The following is a 17868-nucleotide window of genomic DNA, read 5'->3' as shown; positions in this document are numbered from 1 at the left end:
CAGTACATTGTTTTACGTTGTCAGTAAAATACTCGTACTCGCTCGTTTTTTCAAAGAGTACTAGAGTCCTCAATTTTGGCACTCGTTTCACCCCTAGGCCAAACATGCATGCACTGAATGCCTGTGCTCTGTGCTCTGTGCACTCTGTGCTTGTGCAGGTCAAACCGACGGCCAGGTCCTGTCACAACCGGCACTGGGCTCAATGACCGCGAACGGCTTGATGTTCAGCAACACGACCACGTTTGTGTGCACATCTCCCTATGTCCTTATGGACTCGGCCGTGCGTACTTGTGAAATCAACGGCCAGTGGAGCGGTGTGCAGCCAACTTGCGTCCGTAAGTACATGTACCAATGCTTGACTGGCTTGTATTATGCATTCCCGTTCATCCCACCGCTCATACTGTCAAAAGCTGCCTCTTCTCATTCACAATGGCATGGGTCAAAGTAGATGGGCCTGGTGCAGGTATTGCCAGTTCCTTGCTTGCTGCAGTACAGTATGACATATTAACTTAGCTGGTAAGCAGTGCATGTGTGCATGGCAAGTGTTAATTTTGTCCATTGCTTCCCAACCCACACTGCCAATCCCATGTGCAGTGACGACTGCTGCTCTGAGTGCGGCCAGTGACGAGCTAGTCAAGGACTCCATCTCAGAACGCATGACACAAACGTGTAAGCCTAGTATTGCTGCATACTTAGAGTTTTGCCAGAATAATTTCCTTGGGGCAATTTCTCCTACTGCTTACTGCTGAAAATGTTGTGTTCAACTAGTCTCTTTGTTCTAAGAAGTCTGCCTCTTTCATCGATTCGTGTTTACCTAGCTGCGTTACGCTATTAGTAGCCTAATACCTGTTGTGCAATGGAGCTGGCCTAAAAGCTGCTCGCTCAACAGCGGTGTTGCATGGCATAGAGAGAGATGGCAAGCCGCCTCGGCATATTCGCGGATAGAGCTTTTAGTAGAAAGGAAAAGGACATATGGATACGAGTTAAGAGTAACTGTCCACCACTGTAACTAGATACTACAGTAAAAAAATGCAACGACTAGGCACAAAACTAGCTTGTGCTCATTTTTGTTGCGCTTACCTTCCCCTCTTTGGTCTCTCCTTTTAACCTTGAACCTTCGAAGTTGGAAGGCTGGGCAGAGTGCTTAGACATTCGACGACCTGACTCCTAGCTTCAACACATCTCCGTAGCGCTAACCAAAAGCCTTCCAACTTGGAAGGTTCAAGGTTAAAAGGAGAGACCAAAGAGGGGAAGGTAAGCGCAACGAAAATGAGCACAAGCTAGTAGTTGAAGCTACAGTCCCACAGGAACAAGAAATGTTGATTGTTACTGGACGATGACGAAACCAGTATTACCTTTCCCTCTTTGGTCTCTCCTTAACCTTGAACGTTCCGAGTTGGAAGGCTGTTGGTTAGCACTACGGAGATGTGTTGAAGCCAGGAGCCAGGTCGTCAAATGTTTTAGTGCCTAGTTGTTGCACTTTCTGACTGTATTTAGTATGTAGTGACAGTTACTCTACACTCGTATCCATACGTCCTTTTTCTACATTAATTTTATTATTGCCATATTGGCTCAACATCCGAGTTTCAAAGAGCTTTTAGTGGACGACTTAATCCATTTTCGGCAATAGGTACAACGATCAAAGCAGTCATATTGTAGATCAGGCTATGCTGTGGCTAAGTGTACTACTGGCCTTCTATGGCTTATTGTTTGCCAGCGAGTATTTAGCATCATCTACTAGTATTCACTCGTGTGACAGCCAAAGAGTATTTGTGTGGGAGGCTGGGAGTCTCGCACCTGACTTGGTCACGTTGCGCCTGAAGGTCACTAAGACGCGGCCATATACGGTGGAGCCGTCGCAGTTCCATCTACTGTCGACGAAACATGCCCGGTATTGGCTATTCTGGTACATGACAGCCCATGCCTGTAGCACTAAGCCTGTGTTCACTTTTGCCGAAGGGATCCACCTTACTCGGCCTTATTTAAATAAGATACTCTGTCACGCTCTCAACTGTTATCAGGTTAGCTCCCGCTCCATGCCCATTGTTGGAGCGATAGTCCTGGAATCCAGAGTTGCAAGTGAGGTGGTGATACGGCAAGCAGACGGTGGCAAAGTACGGCTTCAAAGCTCTACGTCTGGCAAGTGGCCGGCATACCACCCCAATGGACATCGGAACAGTAAAAGTAGAGTAGCATCTCTACGTGACAGGGAATGAGCGCAAGTGAGTTATTATGCTCTACTAATGTGCATTGATTCTGTGACTATAGTTGGTGTACAGATCTCATCACATGTGCCTTAGGTGGGATTTGCTATTGTCACTGGAAAATTGAGCCCTAACAAACAGTGTGATGGATGAATTTGACTCCAGGTATCTGCTTTTGGGAATACCATGTATGCATGTCTGGCATGCTGCTGCTATAATGTTGTGGCAGCAGCATTTTGGTGCGATGGACTGTTCTTGTAACGGTGTACCTACCCATTTGCTGTTGCCGGATGCCGTGTTTTGTCAGTTGTGCCTGTTTGAAGGTGCCAGGCCAGCTTGTGTTGGTGCGTTCCCGTTAAGTTGCCAGGGGACCCGTTTTGCTGTTGTGGGGCTGTGTTTGTATTGGTGTGTTCCCGTTGAAGTTGACGGGGCACCACGTTAGTGGATTGTGCCTGTTTGAAGTTGCCAGGCCAATCCTGTAACGCACACCCGTTTGCTGATAATTGGGGACATGTTTGTCAATTTTGTTCGATTCACATGGCTGCGCCAGTTGCCTTGTGCGGATTAGATCATTATCTGGCACTAGTCTTGATCTGTTTTATTCAGATTCAGATCAGCTATTGTTCCTATACGAGAATCTGTGGGTGCACATCCAATTCATTTGCAGATTTGCGTGCTTCTCTGCAACGGGCGTTTACATGGTACATGGTGTGTGGGCGTATGTGTGGTGTGTTCATGCTGTACAGGCCAGTATTGCCAAGCACTGGGGACCTTTGGCAATCTGAATGTTTTGTCCGAGAATCGATCCTTGGATCTGTGGCGTTGCAGTTGTGGTGCTCCCGACCCTCTTGCGCGATGGCGAGACTTGGCGAAAAGGTTCGAGACATACGGCATCTCAATATCTTCCACCACGATCAGTACATCAGCACTACCATTGAGCGTAGCGACATCAGCAATAGAAGACGCACATGATATCATTCCCCCTTAGCGAAGACCCGGGAATACCTGAGAAGATGTTAGCCGCGACTTTACTGGAAAAGTTGTCGGTGACAACGGTACTCCATATTTTAGCTGCATGCAATAGGTCTCTCAACAAGTGTACCCAAAGTTTTCAAGCTAATACACAAGCAAATTCACTAGGATCCGAGTATATTTTCCTACACCTCTCCCTGTTTGTTGTTGTTATTTCTGCATTCAAATTGTTTGTGTACCTCTACATTTATTACAGTAGAGCCACGCATCCACGACTGTTGTTTCCAAGGGGTCAGGCTCGTCAGTTATACAAAACCTTTCAGCAATCTGGCCTTAGGCTTAGTTCCTTGACTTTCATCTTCTTCCATTTCTTTCTTGGCTGTAGATATGTTGTGCCTGTTTTTATGCTGCCATGTTGCCACTTGGGGTTATACACCCGGTTTTTTCCCTCATTCGTGCGTCCGTCGGCGCGAGGGTTTTTCCCGGCTGGCTCGGTCCAGAGAAATTTATCTGACGGTCCCAAGTGGTGCTTGTCCTGGCTTATTTATGTTAGATGAATGTATTAATTCCTTCCTCCTGGGATCTGTCCCCTGTTGTTGCTCCTAGTTTTCTTCTGCATTCCGGTTCACATCTGGCTGCGGCCTACTACCCTCACTCTGTGTGCTCCTGCCTCTGTTGTCTGGGTCCATGTCGTTATGTCGGTGTATGTGGAGCGAGAAGCAGAGACTTGAGTCAATTGACACTGCGTTTCTTGGGTGTGGTGTTCCTAGAGGTGTACACGTACATTCCTGGGTCCCACGTTCTGTGACGCCCGACAGTATTCGTGGTGCATCAACACTTTTTTAATTTTGTGCACTCATGAAAACCTGCCTGAGGCTGCAGAGTGTTGACTGTGTTTTGCTTAAAAAACCATCATGTCTCCCCAGATTTTCTAGTCTGGCCCTGAATTTTGCCCCTCTTCGGTTTCGAAACCTAGTGTGGTGGAAAGCCTAGCAGTGTTGTGGGTGCATGTGTGTGTTTTGTACAGTGCTGGCCAGAGAAATCCAACCTCGTTAATAAAGTAGCGCCACGGCTGAGAGCACAGACCGGTCCAGTATGTTTACTACTAGGGCTGCGTAGCGCCCGGTGCAATTTTATTTATAAGGTTGGATTTCTTTGGCCAGCACTGTAGTTAGAAGTAGGTCCTCTAAGGTCCTCTAATTGTGCGCACTTGTGGTCACATTGGCAGTAGTGGGTGAGGGGTAGACTCAGTTACTACGAAGATGGCGTATACATGATGGTGTATACAGTCATGTAGTTGAATTTTACTTCGGGCTTAGACCCAGAGGTTCTTGCAATGATGACCCCGGGTTTATGTACATGTATCATTCAGCTACCGTTGTTCCAAAATAGCACTCCATACTTCGAGGCTGCAGCCGTTTTGCATGCAACGTTGTATGTGTTGATCGGTTGACAGCATGTGACAAAGCCAAGGACACACTAGTGTATCAGGAGCACTGTTTTTTAACACAGTGCGTCCCCCGCCTTGCAACATGCTGTCAACCGATCAACATGTTAATTTATCAAACAAGGCTTACCTATACCAACATTATACATGTAGGGCTGTGCATGCTTTCAAAATTCTTCCTTGTTGAAGTAGAATATCGTGCTCGTGGGGGCTTTAGTAGTTGCTTTGCCAGATGTTCTATGCGTATCTCAATGACTTATCAGTTTGAGCACTCGGGCGAGGCACATTCGGGCCTACACATGTAGCCTTGAATTCTGGCTTGGAGGCATTATTTATCTATTTTCATGGCTGCTAGGTTCATCCTTAGTTGAGAGTTATTTCTCCGTGATTCGCTGATGAGTCCACAAAGGACGAAACAGCTAGACAGTACTAGTGCTGTCCCCAGATCGTGTATTATAAATCCATAATACTGACGCTCAATCTCCGGACAGCTGTTTCAAACTTTTTAGGTCTCATCAGTGGAGCTCAGAGCGGGAGTTAAACATATGGCAATACGGTCTATATGAAATGAACAAAAAAAGCAATTTGAAAATGGCTCAAAGCATCAAAGTCAGCGAGCTATCTGCAAGACACGTACAAAGAGAGCTTTGCACGAAGGCAGATACATATTACATATACCTTTGACACTAACCAAAAAGAGTGCTCAATCAAGTCAACACAAGGCAGCGTAATGCGGTGATTGAGTCTATAAAAAGCTATAGTGACATGTAGCCAGCCCCCCAGCACAATAAGATGACTTGCATCATGCTAAAATCGTTCACACAAATCTCTTATAATAATTATTATATAGATTGCAGGATAGGGTGGTTGCACCAGGAAGTGCTGTCTCTGCGATAGGGGGACCAGCTAAGATTGCAGTACAGTCGTCCACCATCAATCCAGCACTTCATTGGCCAATGCCCTCGATACACCAACATGATTTCCGGGATTACCATTCATCGACACATGTCCCCCCCCCCCCTCCAGTTCTTCGGCACCTGACCCGAGTTCTATTTGGGCCGCACTACTTTGTAGCAGTCATACTATAGTACTAGAACTGGATGCACGTGATATCCACTAGAATTGGCGCTGGCCATGAGCTGACCCACCGTCGTGCCTCCCAGTGTCAATTTTGCTTATGTTATCCTACCACAATCTGGAACATTATCAGTACTCGCCTCTGTTGACTTGCCAGCACTAGTTCTGGTGGATCCGGGCATGTTTCTGCCTTCTCTTCAGCATGTATTCTCCTGCAGGTGCATCTTTCACCTCCTTCTAATGCGTGAGCACATTTTCTGTGGAGATTCAACGACACATACACCAGAAAATACAGAACGGAACAGTGACTGCCAATGCAACACAAGTACCACATAGACCTAAAAACTCATAAGCACCCTGGGAGTTAGATGCATTTACGGGCAGTATGCCAGGATTTGCGCAGCTAATTTCAAATCAGATTAGCAATGCTGTGTGCGACCTAGGCGGCATCTTGGACTCAAAAACCAACCGATTGTGGTCCAACCCAACCGACAGCGTTGTTGGTGGGTTCCGATTGGCAGGTGCTGGATGGCCGTATGATCCATGCGTCCCCACAAGCAATGAGAAGTTAAAGGGGAAGTCCGGTGAAAAATTTAAATTTCACAGTCCGTAGAGTTCGGGGCGCTGAGTCGAATGGTCTTTGTCCGAGGAGGCTGCGGCTTATGGTTCGTCAGATACGCCCAATCGAACATGTGCGAATTTGAGCGCGCATCACCCAGATCCAGGTGATGACGTCACAGCGTGCAGCCAGGTAGCCACACCATCTAGTTGTGTACAAAAATGGCCATATTCGGAGCGCGTTCGATTGGGGAACCGTTTATCGCAGCTTCTTCGGACCAAGACCATTCGATTCAGTGTTACAAACACTACGTACCCTGTGATTTTCAGCTCGGTAAACCTGGAGGTTATACCGTATTTTAGCCGTTTCCGAGTTGGACTTTTCCGTTGGCCCGTCTACCACTGGTCTACATCATGGTCTATGCGCTCTGCGCTGCGTGCATGCAGTGCGTGCAGTGTGTTATCTAGCTAGCTGTAGTGCAGTCAACAAACTCATGTCACAACTGACACAAGACTCAGAAAACTAGTCAACACACGGACTTGTCATGTACTACACTCGTATCAGTCGTATTGTACAGTCATGTAGGCAGAGAACGTGCGTTTCTCCTTGCCGGTGCGGGTGGTTGTGCTTTGAGAAAGAAAATTTTAGTTTTCCGCACCCGCGGCGCCTCATTATTTTATGCTACAGCGATGAGTGCACAACCGTGACAAGTGACAAAACAGCGAACAGCTCTCGGACCTAGAACTTTCAGATTCCATAGCGTTGCGAGCGAAGAGTCGTGCCCGTGGTTCAAAGAGCCTGCACTGTTCTCCAATTGAGTAGTCCGAAATATTCCAAGTTCGCACCAAAACATCACTATGTGGCAGGCTACTGGAGTCTAAGCGAATCTAATCGGTATGGAACAACATTTAGAGCACTCGCATCACTCTTCTCCATTTTGGCGACCCTGCTCTCCAGCGATCTGATAATTACATCAGCCTCGTCTGCAATAGCTGCTGCTTCTTCATCAGTCGGAAACTCAGTAGCGCTCACTCTTGACCGGCCCGCGCGGCCATTCCTTCAGCTGACTACCGAGGTTCTCAGCCCCAGACCGAACTCATGAAGGTCAGCCATGGCTGTATCCTCACTCTCACAAGGAGTTACATGTCTTCGGGGTCGCTTGCACCACCTAATATCAGTCGCCAAATCATTTTGAAATAGCACTGACACTATTGCTTTCACGCACTCCTTTTGACCTAGCTGCACGCTATGAAGTTGCAGAGGGTGTGGCGCGGCCGCATGACGTCATGGCGCAGCCCCCGAAACTCAGTTTTTCAAACGGAAATATCTCGAGAACGCTTTGTCGGAGACACGTGGGACCAACACCATTCGACTCAGCGGCCGAAACTCTACCGACCCTGAAATTTAAATTTTTCACCGGACTTCCCCTTTAACAATGCCACTAAGGATATAATATCGCGGACAGCAGTACAATGAAACTGGGCCATTCGTTATCAGCAATATCAGGGGTATATCCCATCCGATAAGACGTACAGCTCGTGTATGGCGGACTTTACAGCAGGTCCCGACATAGCTTGCCCGGTGCCCTTTACTACTCCTGGGCTAGAACTGTTGTACAATATTCGAGAGGGTCTAGCCTAGTGAGTGTGAGCAGAACCTGGCAAACCAATCTCCAAGTGATTCACATGTTGGTATATTCTCCGTTATCATACATCAATTCCGAACAATTTGACACCCGAATATTCTCGTACCACTACTGCTGAAGTATTGACCACAAACCATGTTCCATTTGACTTACAAAAGGAACTTGCAAAAGGCATGAGAGCACTGGAATCTGTAAAGACTCTCGCATTATTAGCCACCATACATACCTTTCGGGAAGTCACGGCGTGTTGGAAGCAGAATGCTCGGAGAGCAGAGCTGAGTGAGATCTGCATACAGTAACACAGCGACAATGAATCACATGAACAGAAGGAAGCAGTCTTATCCGTACACATCTGAGTATGCGCTTATGGGAGGAAAATCCGTGCGACAAAAGAGGACCGTACTATGCAGGTGTATGTCGTACCCGGGTACGTACTAAGTGAGTTCCACCGTACGTATATAATTTTATTGCAATTGAATCACTTGACTGACTGGAGCCAAAAACATCAATTGGCACTTACTCCGGTTACCCGAATCAGGCTCCTATGTCCTCTGCCTTCATGATTGAATGTGCACTTCGTTTACGAACACAACAATCGAGGACGGCTTTGCAATGAAAGTACAGCTATACTGGAGCTGAAAAAAGAAGAAAAAAACGTGCTCAGGATGAGACTCGAGTACACGCATACTCTCCCAGCAGGTGAAACGCAATTTTTTGTGAAAAATGCGTGTCGCCGACTGACCAGTAATTTCGCCTGACGTAGCACCTTATTAGGAGATGAGAGAGCAATGGAAACAAACATGATGACCAGTAAAAGCAAAAATCTGGATCATGACTTCTAATTTAGTTCTAAACGAAGCACAACGATAAAATGGGACATTTTCATGTCTGTCGGCAGGCCCTCGGAAAAGGTCAATTGTCGGCGGGTCGGGATATGCCTCCAAAATCAGCAGGCTACTGACATGTCGGCAGGTGTGGCAACAGAGAGAGTGACTTCGTGAAAGTTTTACTCCGCTTCTGTCATCAGCCGATCGCACTCGCCGCAGATATCTCTGAGATGTTCTTACAAGTCGAGCTGCGCGAGACGGATCGCAAGTACCATCGGTTCATGTGGAGTGAGTCACCACAGGACCCAGTGGTGTTCTTTGAGTTCTGCCGGGTTGTATTCGGCATGCGTGCATCACCTTACCTCGCAGGAAGAGCACGGAAAGCAACGGCAGAGAAATTCAGTGGCGAGGCTGGCGCTGAGGTAGCAAAGGCCATTGATGACAACTTCTAAGTGGACGACTTGCTGATGTCGCTACCGTCAGTACAATCTGCAATCGTCAATCGGCGTGATCTTCAACAAGTTTCACAGCGTGGTGGTTTTCACTTGCGGAAGTGGATGAGCAATACGGAAGCGGTGTTGGATTCCATCCCACCGGAAGATCGAGCCAGCAACAAGATGATGACCAAAGCCAGCAGTGAACTGCCACCTCTTCCTCACAAGGCTCTTGGAGTCGCCTGGGAGCCAGATGATGACCAGTTCACATTCATCTATCCAGAACTGAGCAACGTCCAGTTCACACGGCGAGGAGTGCTCAGTCATATGTGCCGACCGTTTGATCCCAGAGGACAGCTGTGTCCATTCACCATCCGCAGTCGCGTTCTCTTCCAAACCACCTGCATCCGTGGAACAAACTGGGATAATCCTCTGGACAGTGGTCAAGCATCAGAGTGGAAGCAATGGTTCTCAGAGTTCCCAAGTCTGAGAGATGTGAAGGCAAGCCGATGCTTCACTGAGATCAGTTCAGATCAGCCTCTGCACTCCACACTTTCACAGACGCGTCTGCATCAGCTTACGCCGCCGTGACGTACGCCCGACAAGAGCGTGATGACGGGACTGCAAAGGTGACATCAGCGCTCGCCAAGGCAAGACCAACACCTATCAAGCGCAAGACCACCCCATGCTGGAACTGCAAGGTGCAGTGCTAGGCACTCGGTTGAGCTGCTCAGTGGGTGAGGCACTTGATGTTCCTGTATCACGGCAGTACTTCTACACTGACTCGATGAATGTGTTGTACTGGGTAAGATCGCCCAGCAGGAAATTCAAGATCGAAGTCAGAAACCGCATCTCGGAGATCCAAGAGTTCAGTAATGTAAGTCAATGGTGTCACGTCAGCACCACAGTCAACCCTGCTGATATGCCAAGTCGAGGTGTTGGTGCGACACAGCTGGCCGGTGATGCAACATGGTGGACAGGTCCAGCCTTCTTGTCCAAGCCCACCTCCACATGGCCCAGTAAGTACATTGTGCTACCAGCAGAGCTTCCAGGTCAATTGAAACGAGAGATCACGATGGTGGCCACTACGCAAGAGCTGCCCACAAGCCGTCTTCATCCAGACCATTTCTCCTTCTGGGATCACCTCGTACGGATAACCACATGGTGCCGACGATTCGTCAATAATGCTAGGCGACGCAGCACGCAAGCCGCCAGTCCTGAGATTGCGACCAAGTCCATAACTTTACCAACTGGGTGAAACGTCTCCGTGCCAGAGTTGACAGTGCCCGAGCTATGGAGTGCTAAGTGTGTATGGATCAGCTTGGCTCAGCGAGAGGTTTATGGCAGAACGTTTGCAGATTTCACAGGAGGCAAGGGCCTCTCAGCATCCTCACCGCTACAAAAGCTTCAACCAGTACTAGACGCAACTAGTGGCGCTGGTGTTCTAAAGGTCAATGGGGGACTTCGCACTGCACACCATCTACCAACCGGCATTCGGACACCAGTAATTTTACCGAGAAGTCACAGAACAAGGCTAATCATCGCAGCAGCCGACGCAAACGCCAATCATGCCGTCGGTACGAACCACTCCCTATCACTGCTCGCTGGTGAATACTGGGTAGTCAAAGGCAATGCAGCAGTCAAAGAGCACAGGAGCAAGTGCATTCTCTGTCCGTAGCGCTACGTCAGGACGGCAACACCAGCAATGGCACCGCTGGTCCTTTTTCTTTCTATAAATTTATCCTTGGCTCTCCATCCGAGTCCACTGGTGTGAGTGTATGTGTATACGCCCGATTGTGAGTGAGAGCATGTACAGTATAGGCAGGGTTCTAGCCAGGAAAATTTCAGTGGGGGTGGGTCAACCCATTTCTCCATGTTCCATTACTGCCTGGTTACACAAAATCCATCGTATGGGGGCAGTGAGCACCAGGAACGATTGATTTGTAGCCGCATTTTTGTTGTGTGAACTGAAAAAACCCACAAAAATCGAAAGATGAGTAAGGTGGCGTGCTATCAGGGGAGGGGGGGGGGGGGGGCTGCCCCTGTAACATTCCCTGACATTCCCTGTAACTGCCCCCTCTTTCCCTGAATTATTCCTCACAGGCTGCCAAGGCATACACAAGTTTACGAGACATAAGCTACACGCCACAGGTTGCCATGGTTGCATACAATGCCTGGCGGGTCCTTATGGCCCAGGCTTGTACGCTGCATGGTATTATTTTGACCACCGGCCCACAGTTACGTCGCCCTCGCTGCCAGGTAAACATGGCTGCCGGTTGTGGAGTTTATGTTCCCCTGCTTTCTCTTTCTTTTCTCGTCTTCTTTTACTTTCTTTGCAGTGTGTATGTGACTTGTGAGTGTTTCCTATTTACAATTGGTAAACTAACTGAGTGAGCGTTTTGTGAGTGATTGCCTCCGGGGCCAGCTACTACATGGGTGTCGTACATGCTGCTGCATTTGTGTCTCTTTGTCGTATCTGCTGTTGCGTTTGTGTCTCTTTGTTGTACATGCTGCTGCGTTGTCTTTGAATGCTTTGTACATGAGGCTGCACCGTCTTCTGTCCCCTCCGTATGCACTCTTTCTCGTCTTGTCCCCGTTGTATGCGCATTTTCTTGTCCTGTCTACGTTGTACTCGTCTGGTTGCCGTCTTGTCTCTGCCGTATTTGGTCTTGTCTCTGTCGTATTTGATCGTCTGCCGTCTTTGTCTCCCTTCCCGTTCGGGACTGGCTTTATTACGCACAGGCACCAATTTCGCATCCACCACCGCACTCTTCCTCACGTCTTCACAATATATTCCCTTGTCTTGTCTGGTCTCGGTGTCAGTTGTCTCGTCGTCTCCTCAGAGAAGGAACTAAATTATACTGTCTATAAAACAAACAAATTGGCATTTTGTTGTGTGGCGCGGTCGCTTTGAGGAGAATAGTTCGTCCCATAAGCTAGACATAGAAACGTCGCATCAAGTTGACGACATAAGCAACCGAATGTCGACTACAAATAAACAGGTGAACACGTGAATAGAGAAGGGCATTGGACAGCAATAGGGTCACTTCATAATGCACACACCTTTCAGATTATCGGGTTGTAGAACGTGCTGATGGTGGCGCCATCTTTGACACCTGTGTCCACACGCACCTGTGCATAGACACGCAGCCCAAGCAAGTGGAAGCAGGCAATAATACATACAACTTCTGATCAGCGAAAGTGAGAAAACCGCAACTGAACACCCATGAGTGAAATGAAACAAAGACTCAAACTGCGATGTCACCATGGGATGTTACGACTGTGCGGAGACCTGAGAATTGGTTGGGGCATACTTGTAATTTCTACATGAATTGTCCAATGAGCTCTCTGCGCATATCAGCAAAGCAGATATTGGACTCTATCACGATGATGCCGGGCCTCGCTATCCTAGAGAACACACCTGGTCCGGTCACATCCTGTCCGATAAAGTGACTCCATCAACAATAGATAGGAGCTTGTATCTAAGCGTTGTCATGAGAACTTCCATTCTCATAACTTTCCCGGCAAAACCATGTGAAAATAGCTTTATTCCTGAAGCTATGCAACCCATATTGCCTAGATCGTTAGGGGTATGCGAATATACGTGATCGTTGCATGTCTGGAAAGTGCACAAGCGCAGACTACAGACACTGCAGGTCAGGGGCGTCTGACACGGTACAGTCACTATGGCAGGGCGCGAAATAACGGTTGGACATGGGAAAATGTCCGACCGTTTACGGTCAGTTTCCAGATATTTTGTACACACCCGGACAAAGTGTCCGCGCACTTTTTTGCAAAGTACAAAAAAGAAAAGGCACGTCAATCCTTTGTCTCATAGTACTAGTCATTAGTGATGTCGTCTGGCAAGAGTAAGCCAAGCACCGCTGATGCGGGTGCTCCTCTTGGAAAGAAGCCCAGAGGAGTCAAGACGACCACTTGTGACAAGTGGGTCGCCAAGTATGATAGGGAGCTTTCAACTTCTGTTTGGCTGAGCTATGAGCGCAGTCCCTCAGATCGTAGCGTTGTCGAAAATTTGAAGTGTAAGATGTGTTCCCGTTTAGTTGATAAAATTCGCAGCAGCAAGAATTTTTCTGACTCCTTCGTCGTTGGCTCAAGGAACCTGAAAACGTCAGCCTTCAAAGATCATGCTGCTTCTGAAATGCATCACTGTGCCATGGCATTGTTTGGCAAGGAGCAGTCAAGCGGAAACCCAATAGAGTATGCGCCAATCGCTCGAGCCTTGTGCAAACTTGACGAAGCAGCAGCAGCCAAAGCTTGCAGTGGTAAAACAGTAACAACAATTTTAATAATGCTCTTTTCACGTCGTGATAACATTTCGATGGTATTAATTCTACATTGAACATTGTGTGATTTGATGTGAAAATTTGCATGTGCGGACATGTCCGGCCATTTTTGCAACTGGCAGGACATTGTATCAGACCTCATTTTAATCCTTAGCGCATGCCCTGCTATGGTATTGACCGTACCACTTTTTGCCACAGGTACCCCGTGAATTCATAAAAACAGTCATCTGGGCTATAAATTTTCAATTTTTTTGGCTCAGCCACCCCTCCCACACAAGTAAGTTGTACTTCAGATGGCTGGCCGTACCACACTAAAATACCTTCCGACGCCCCTGCTGCCGGTATTGAACAATTCTACTATTGAGTGCAAGTTGCATTGACTCGACCGGTACAATACCTGTAGTTATTGCCCTGCAACAGTACTTTTTTATTGTCTTGCACTTACTTGCAGCTTCAACTGCCATTCCAGGAGTTAAACTAAATTACTGCAGTCTTCCTTCATACTAAGAGTATATAAATATATTCTTGTTTAAACTTTAAACATTCACTGGCTTGAGGGACCTATAAAAACAGTTAAAAAGAGTACTCGATAGCTCGCTCGTTAGCACAAAAATCAGTTCGCTACTGCTTTGTTTCTACCCTTCTGACTTATCACAAGACTGTAGGCACGGAGATGACCAATCGCATTGCACCTAGCTGGGCCTAGATGAGGCGATCAAAGCGTGCTAAAAGAAGTAGAACTCCATATTTAGTGGAGCGGGTTTTGAATTTCCCATCAAAGCACGCGGCCCAGGCGGGCTTTGATTTTATGATCAAAGCCCGCTCCACCAGGGCTTTGATTTATTTACTGATCAAGCTCGTTTTTTTACTCGACTCGGGCTCGAGAAGGTTGAGAGTCGTGCTTTCAAGCGCGATAGTAAGATCGAAGTGTGTGTTCTTGTCAGAAATCGAATCAAAACAGTCGTGTTCATGTTCTATCAGCCAATCACAGCCCTTCGCGAAGTATTTACAAGTTCGATATATATGAGTTTCAAGCGTGGGTGCATGTCAGAAATGTAATCAAAACACTCTTACTCGTGTTCGATCAGCCTACATCACAGCCCTTCACACTTCGCGCGGCGGGCTGTGATTAGGCAATCTCACACTCGTACTCTTGCTTGATTCCATACAAAAGCAAACAGCACATAACACAACAGGACTTGAGTTTATCTGATGTTGAACTAGCTTACAAGTTACAAAAAAACATGTAATCAAGGAATACAAAAGATCACAAGTTAAATAACTGCAGAACATACACATACACTACGGCTGCCCAACCTGCCAGGCATGACCTACGTGTATCTAATGTGCGCACTGCACAGTATGCATTACTGAGTCTGTGGTATGTATTCACCACAGTTAGAGTAAGGGTTTCTAGTACTTTCTACTCTACTTTCTTCAAAGTATCCGATTACCGCCCCTTTCTCTGTGAGGCCTCGAATGAAGAACGACAGGAAAGACTTCAAAAGCAAATTCTGCGTGCCATAACAAACGAATCGAAAGAGAAGACGAATCCGTGAATGGAGTTTTATTTTGTTCTCCGTAAATTTCTCACAGCTTGCACAAAGCGCTCCATTCTGAATTTCCGACTTACGCTATGGCCAATTTGGTGTGGGTGAGCTCCCACACCCTGTTCTTGACCAGTCAGATAATGTGAGTCTGCGGGTCAATAAAACGCACGTAAAGTATACACGGATTTAACTCAATTATTTGCGACTAAACCTCCCTGATATGAAATTCAAGCCTGCTAAAATTCAACTCAGTTTCAACGCCTTGTTTGCAATGCTCAGATACACAAAGTTGGCATGGTGCGCATTCCTTGCCAGTTGACACTCAAATTCAGCTGTTTTGTCAGGTGCCGCCTACGGTATATAAAAAAAGCTGAAGAGATGAAACCCTTCTGTTGGCTCCCGATTTTCACGGTAGTACGGTTTCGCTCCCGTTCCCGGGCTCCATATTCGACGCTGTTGATCATACCGTACTGGCAATATATATGGTCGCAGTGAGGCCATGAAGCGTTACATTGGCACATGTTTACCGCACGCAGGGCGTTACATGCAAAGTCGCACAGGAGCCGTTACACAGGTTTCTATATTGCCGCAGTCCTTTTTTTGCCACGCGGTACACGTGCTTTCACAGTTTTCAGGCTTTGCAGTGCAAACTGCAATGAAAAGATCGCCGCACCCCGCCGGACGCGCGTCACGAACGCAACGAAAATTTGTCGCACTAGCCTGGTCGCGCGTTACGCCGCACCCCCCCCCCCCCCCGCGTTACGCGGCAACATATATTGCCAGTACGGTATTCGATGCTGTTGATGTGTTTATTTTTATTTTTTTACGCTGAAGTGCACAGTTCAACAGAGAACGTAAAGAGAAAACATAACCAAGGGGAAGAACGGGGCAATGCAGAAGGGAGCCGGAGCAGCATGCTGATGAATTGAGCCTACCTCCCCCGACCATGGCTCGCAGGTTTAGCGGCAAGACCGAGCATCATCTACCCAAACAGAATACTATAGGAAATAAGTAGGCATGTGTGATATAGAGGAAGCAAAATGAGATGGTGAAATGGCTTCTATTTGGTAATAAAAAACGCGCAGCCGCTCTTCACCTCTTTCTTTTGTGAGTTTCTGGGAACAAATTATCTCTTAGTACTCTGGTATTGAGGATGTTCGGCACCCCTACTACTTGCAGCAATAAAAAATAACAAGCTAGTTACTGCTTACGATTTTTCCTACAACTTACCGCTTCTCAGTGCGCCCATACGAGTGTTTTCTCCTCATTCTCTGCATCCTTTACCCCAGGAGTCTCGTCCATCAGGCTCAAATGCTTGAGCACGAGCTCCGGATAGCGGAAAATAGCTCGTCGTCCATTAGCGGCTCTAATAGTACCTGGTCTGTCTAGCAACTGCAACCATGATCTTTTTCCAGGAGGGTAAAGCTTCGTCTATCAAACCAAACAATTGCCCTAAAAAATGGAAGAGGAAACAAGTGAGCGAGCTGGTCTGAGCGCGCTACTTTTCAAAAAATAGAAGCTGAAAGCCATCAAAGTCAAAGCATTCTAGTTCTGGCTAGCGCGTTTGTGTATGTCACGAGCGCTAGCGCGCTAGTCGCAGCAAACGCCCGCGCGCAGGCCGGAGTTAGCGCTATTCGTGCTGTTTGCCGCACGCGGCAGCTGGATGGATCACGTGACCCAAGCTGACGAATAAGGTCCGATGGTTCAGCTACATTGAGCCACAAGCATTCGGCACCGACCTTAGGCCGATTCCACACTACACCAAATCCTGCCTAAAAAGCCATTTTTCAGGCACTTTTCAGGCAAGTTGCCATGGCGATCACTTTGAGGAACGCGCGAAAGTGAAAAGTGCTTGTTGTCTACAAAGCAACACCAGCACCCTCTTTCAAGGCAACTTTTTACCTTTTCAGGACACTTTTCTGACTTTTCTTCAGCCTTTCGATTTTTTTCCGAATGTGTTCCCTGTCGTATCTTTCAGTTGTGGTGAGTTGTGGGCTGTCAACAATGCCTAGGGTCATGTTTAGCCAGGAGCTTGAGGGCAAGCTGATCGAGCTTTGGAGCGGACATTTGAGGCGACCTCCGGGCGGTACAGTTCGCAGGAGCTACGCCGGAGGAGATCGCCATCAAGCTGAATTTGTTTGCTGAACAGCTCCGGGAGGAGGCAATCTATACTGCGTCGATCGTCCATTCCAAAATCGACAACATGAAAACGAAGGCGAAAGGACTGTACGAGACATACACAACGAAAACTGCCACCGGAATGCCTGTTGGCGAGGTTGACAAATATTCGACCTATGATCTGGAATCCGCCTACACAGCGCGCGCTAGCGTGGTCAAATTTCAAGATTGGGCACGCGAAAATGGGTGATATTCGAGGATTTGGACCAACAAAGATCCTCTCCACTACCGCCGTACCGTTGCTAGATCAAGCACAGGAAAGCCTCACAGTCTAACCTTCAAAGCAAAGTCCCATGATCGACACTTGTAGGTGTGAATGCAGCTTCACTTTATAAGCCACTTTATGCCTTCAAGGCAAAGCCACTTTCGGCGTAGTGTGGAATCGGCCTAAAACGCCTAAATTAAATCGCCGATGAAATTTTTCAGAGCATCTGTCGCACTATACCGGTATCCCATGCCCTCTAGCTGATCTACCCCACGCCGAAAATAAATCGCCACCGAAATGTCAAAAATCGTGAAGTGCCGAAATTTTGCAGCGCCGAAATTTTGTATATTTACAGTACCTACTTCGGACGTGCAGTACAAGTACAAGAAACTCAAATGCATGTCTACAATGCATGACTGTAGTCACGGCACGTCACTTGAAAAACGTAGTGTAACCTGTATTGACT

General features: G+C 47.5%; 1 protein-coding gene and 1 long non-coding RNA gene across 4 annotated transcripts in view; one reads left to right on the top strand and one right to left on the bottom strand.

Annotated features, from left to right (window-relative positions):
- The window catches only part of LOC135808947 (E-selectin-like), a 20433-nt gene extending 16561 nt beyond the window's left edge, over positions 1-3872 (top strand). Inside the window, exons 12-15 of one of the 3 annotated variants that reach the window (XM_065322196.1) lie at positions 159-335; positions 595-669; positions 2022-2222; positions 2951-3872. In XM_065322196.1, coding sequence (XP_065178268.1) covers positions 159-335; positions 595-669; positions 2022-2026 — 257 coding nt within the window. In that variant the 3' untranslated portion in view covers positions 2027-2222; positions 2951-3872. Of the gene's footprint in view, positions 1-158; positions 336-594; positions 962-2021; positions 2223-2950 lie in introns of those variants that run through there. The other 2 variants (XM_065322195.1, XM_065322197.1) reach the window with 2 other exon arrangements.
- A 1243-nt stretch (positions 3873-5115) lies between these two features.
- Positions 5116-16434, bottom strand: LOC135808945 (uncharacterized). Its single transcript, XR_010552148.1, has 4 exons — positions 16250-16434; positions 12229-12297; positions 8131-8190; positions 5116-5957 (listed from the first exon to the last, which is right to left on the bottom strand). It is a non-coding gene; the product is annotated as an uncharacterized LOC135808945 (long non-coding RNA).
- Between the last annotated feature and the right edge of the window lie 1434 nt (positions 16435-17868).

This window comes from Sycon ciliatum, chromosome 2, assembly GCF_964019385.1.
Source record: "Sycon ciliatum chromosome 2, ocSycCili1.1, whole genome shotgun sequence".
NCBI lineage: Eukaryota > Metazoa > Porifera > Calcarea > Leucosolenida > Sycettidae > Sycon > Sycon ciliatum.
The sequence above is the reverse complement of the archived record's forward strand: the minus strand, read 5'-3'. Positions and strand labels throughout refer to the sequence as shown.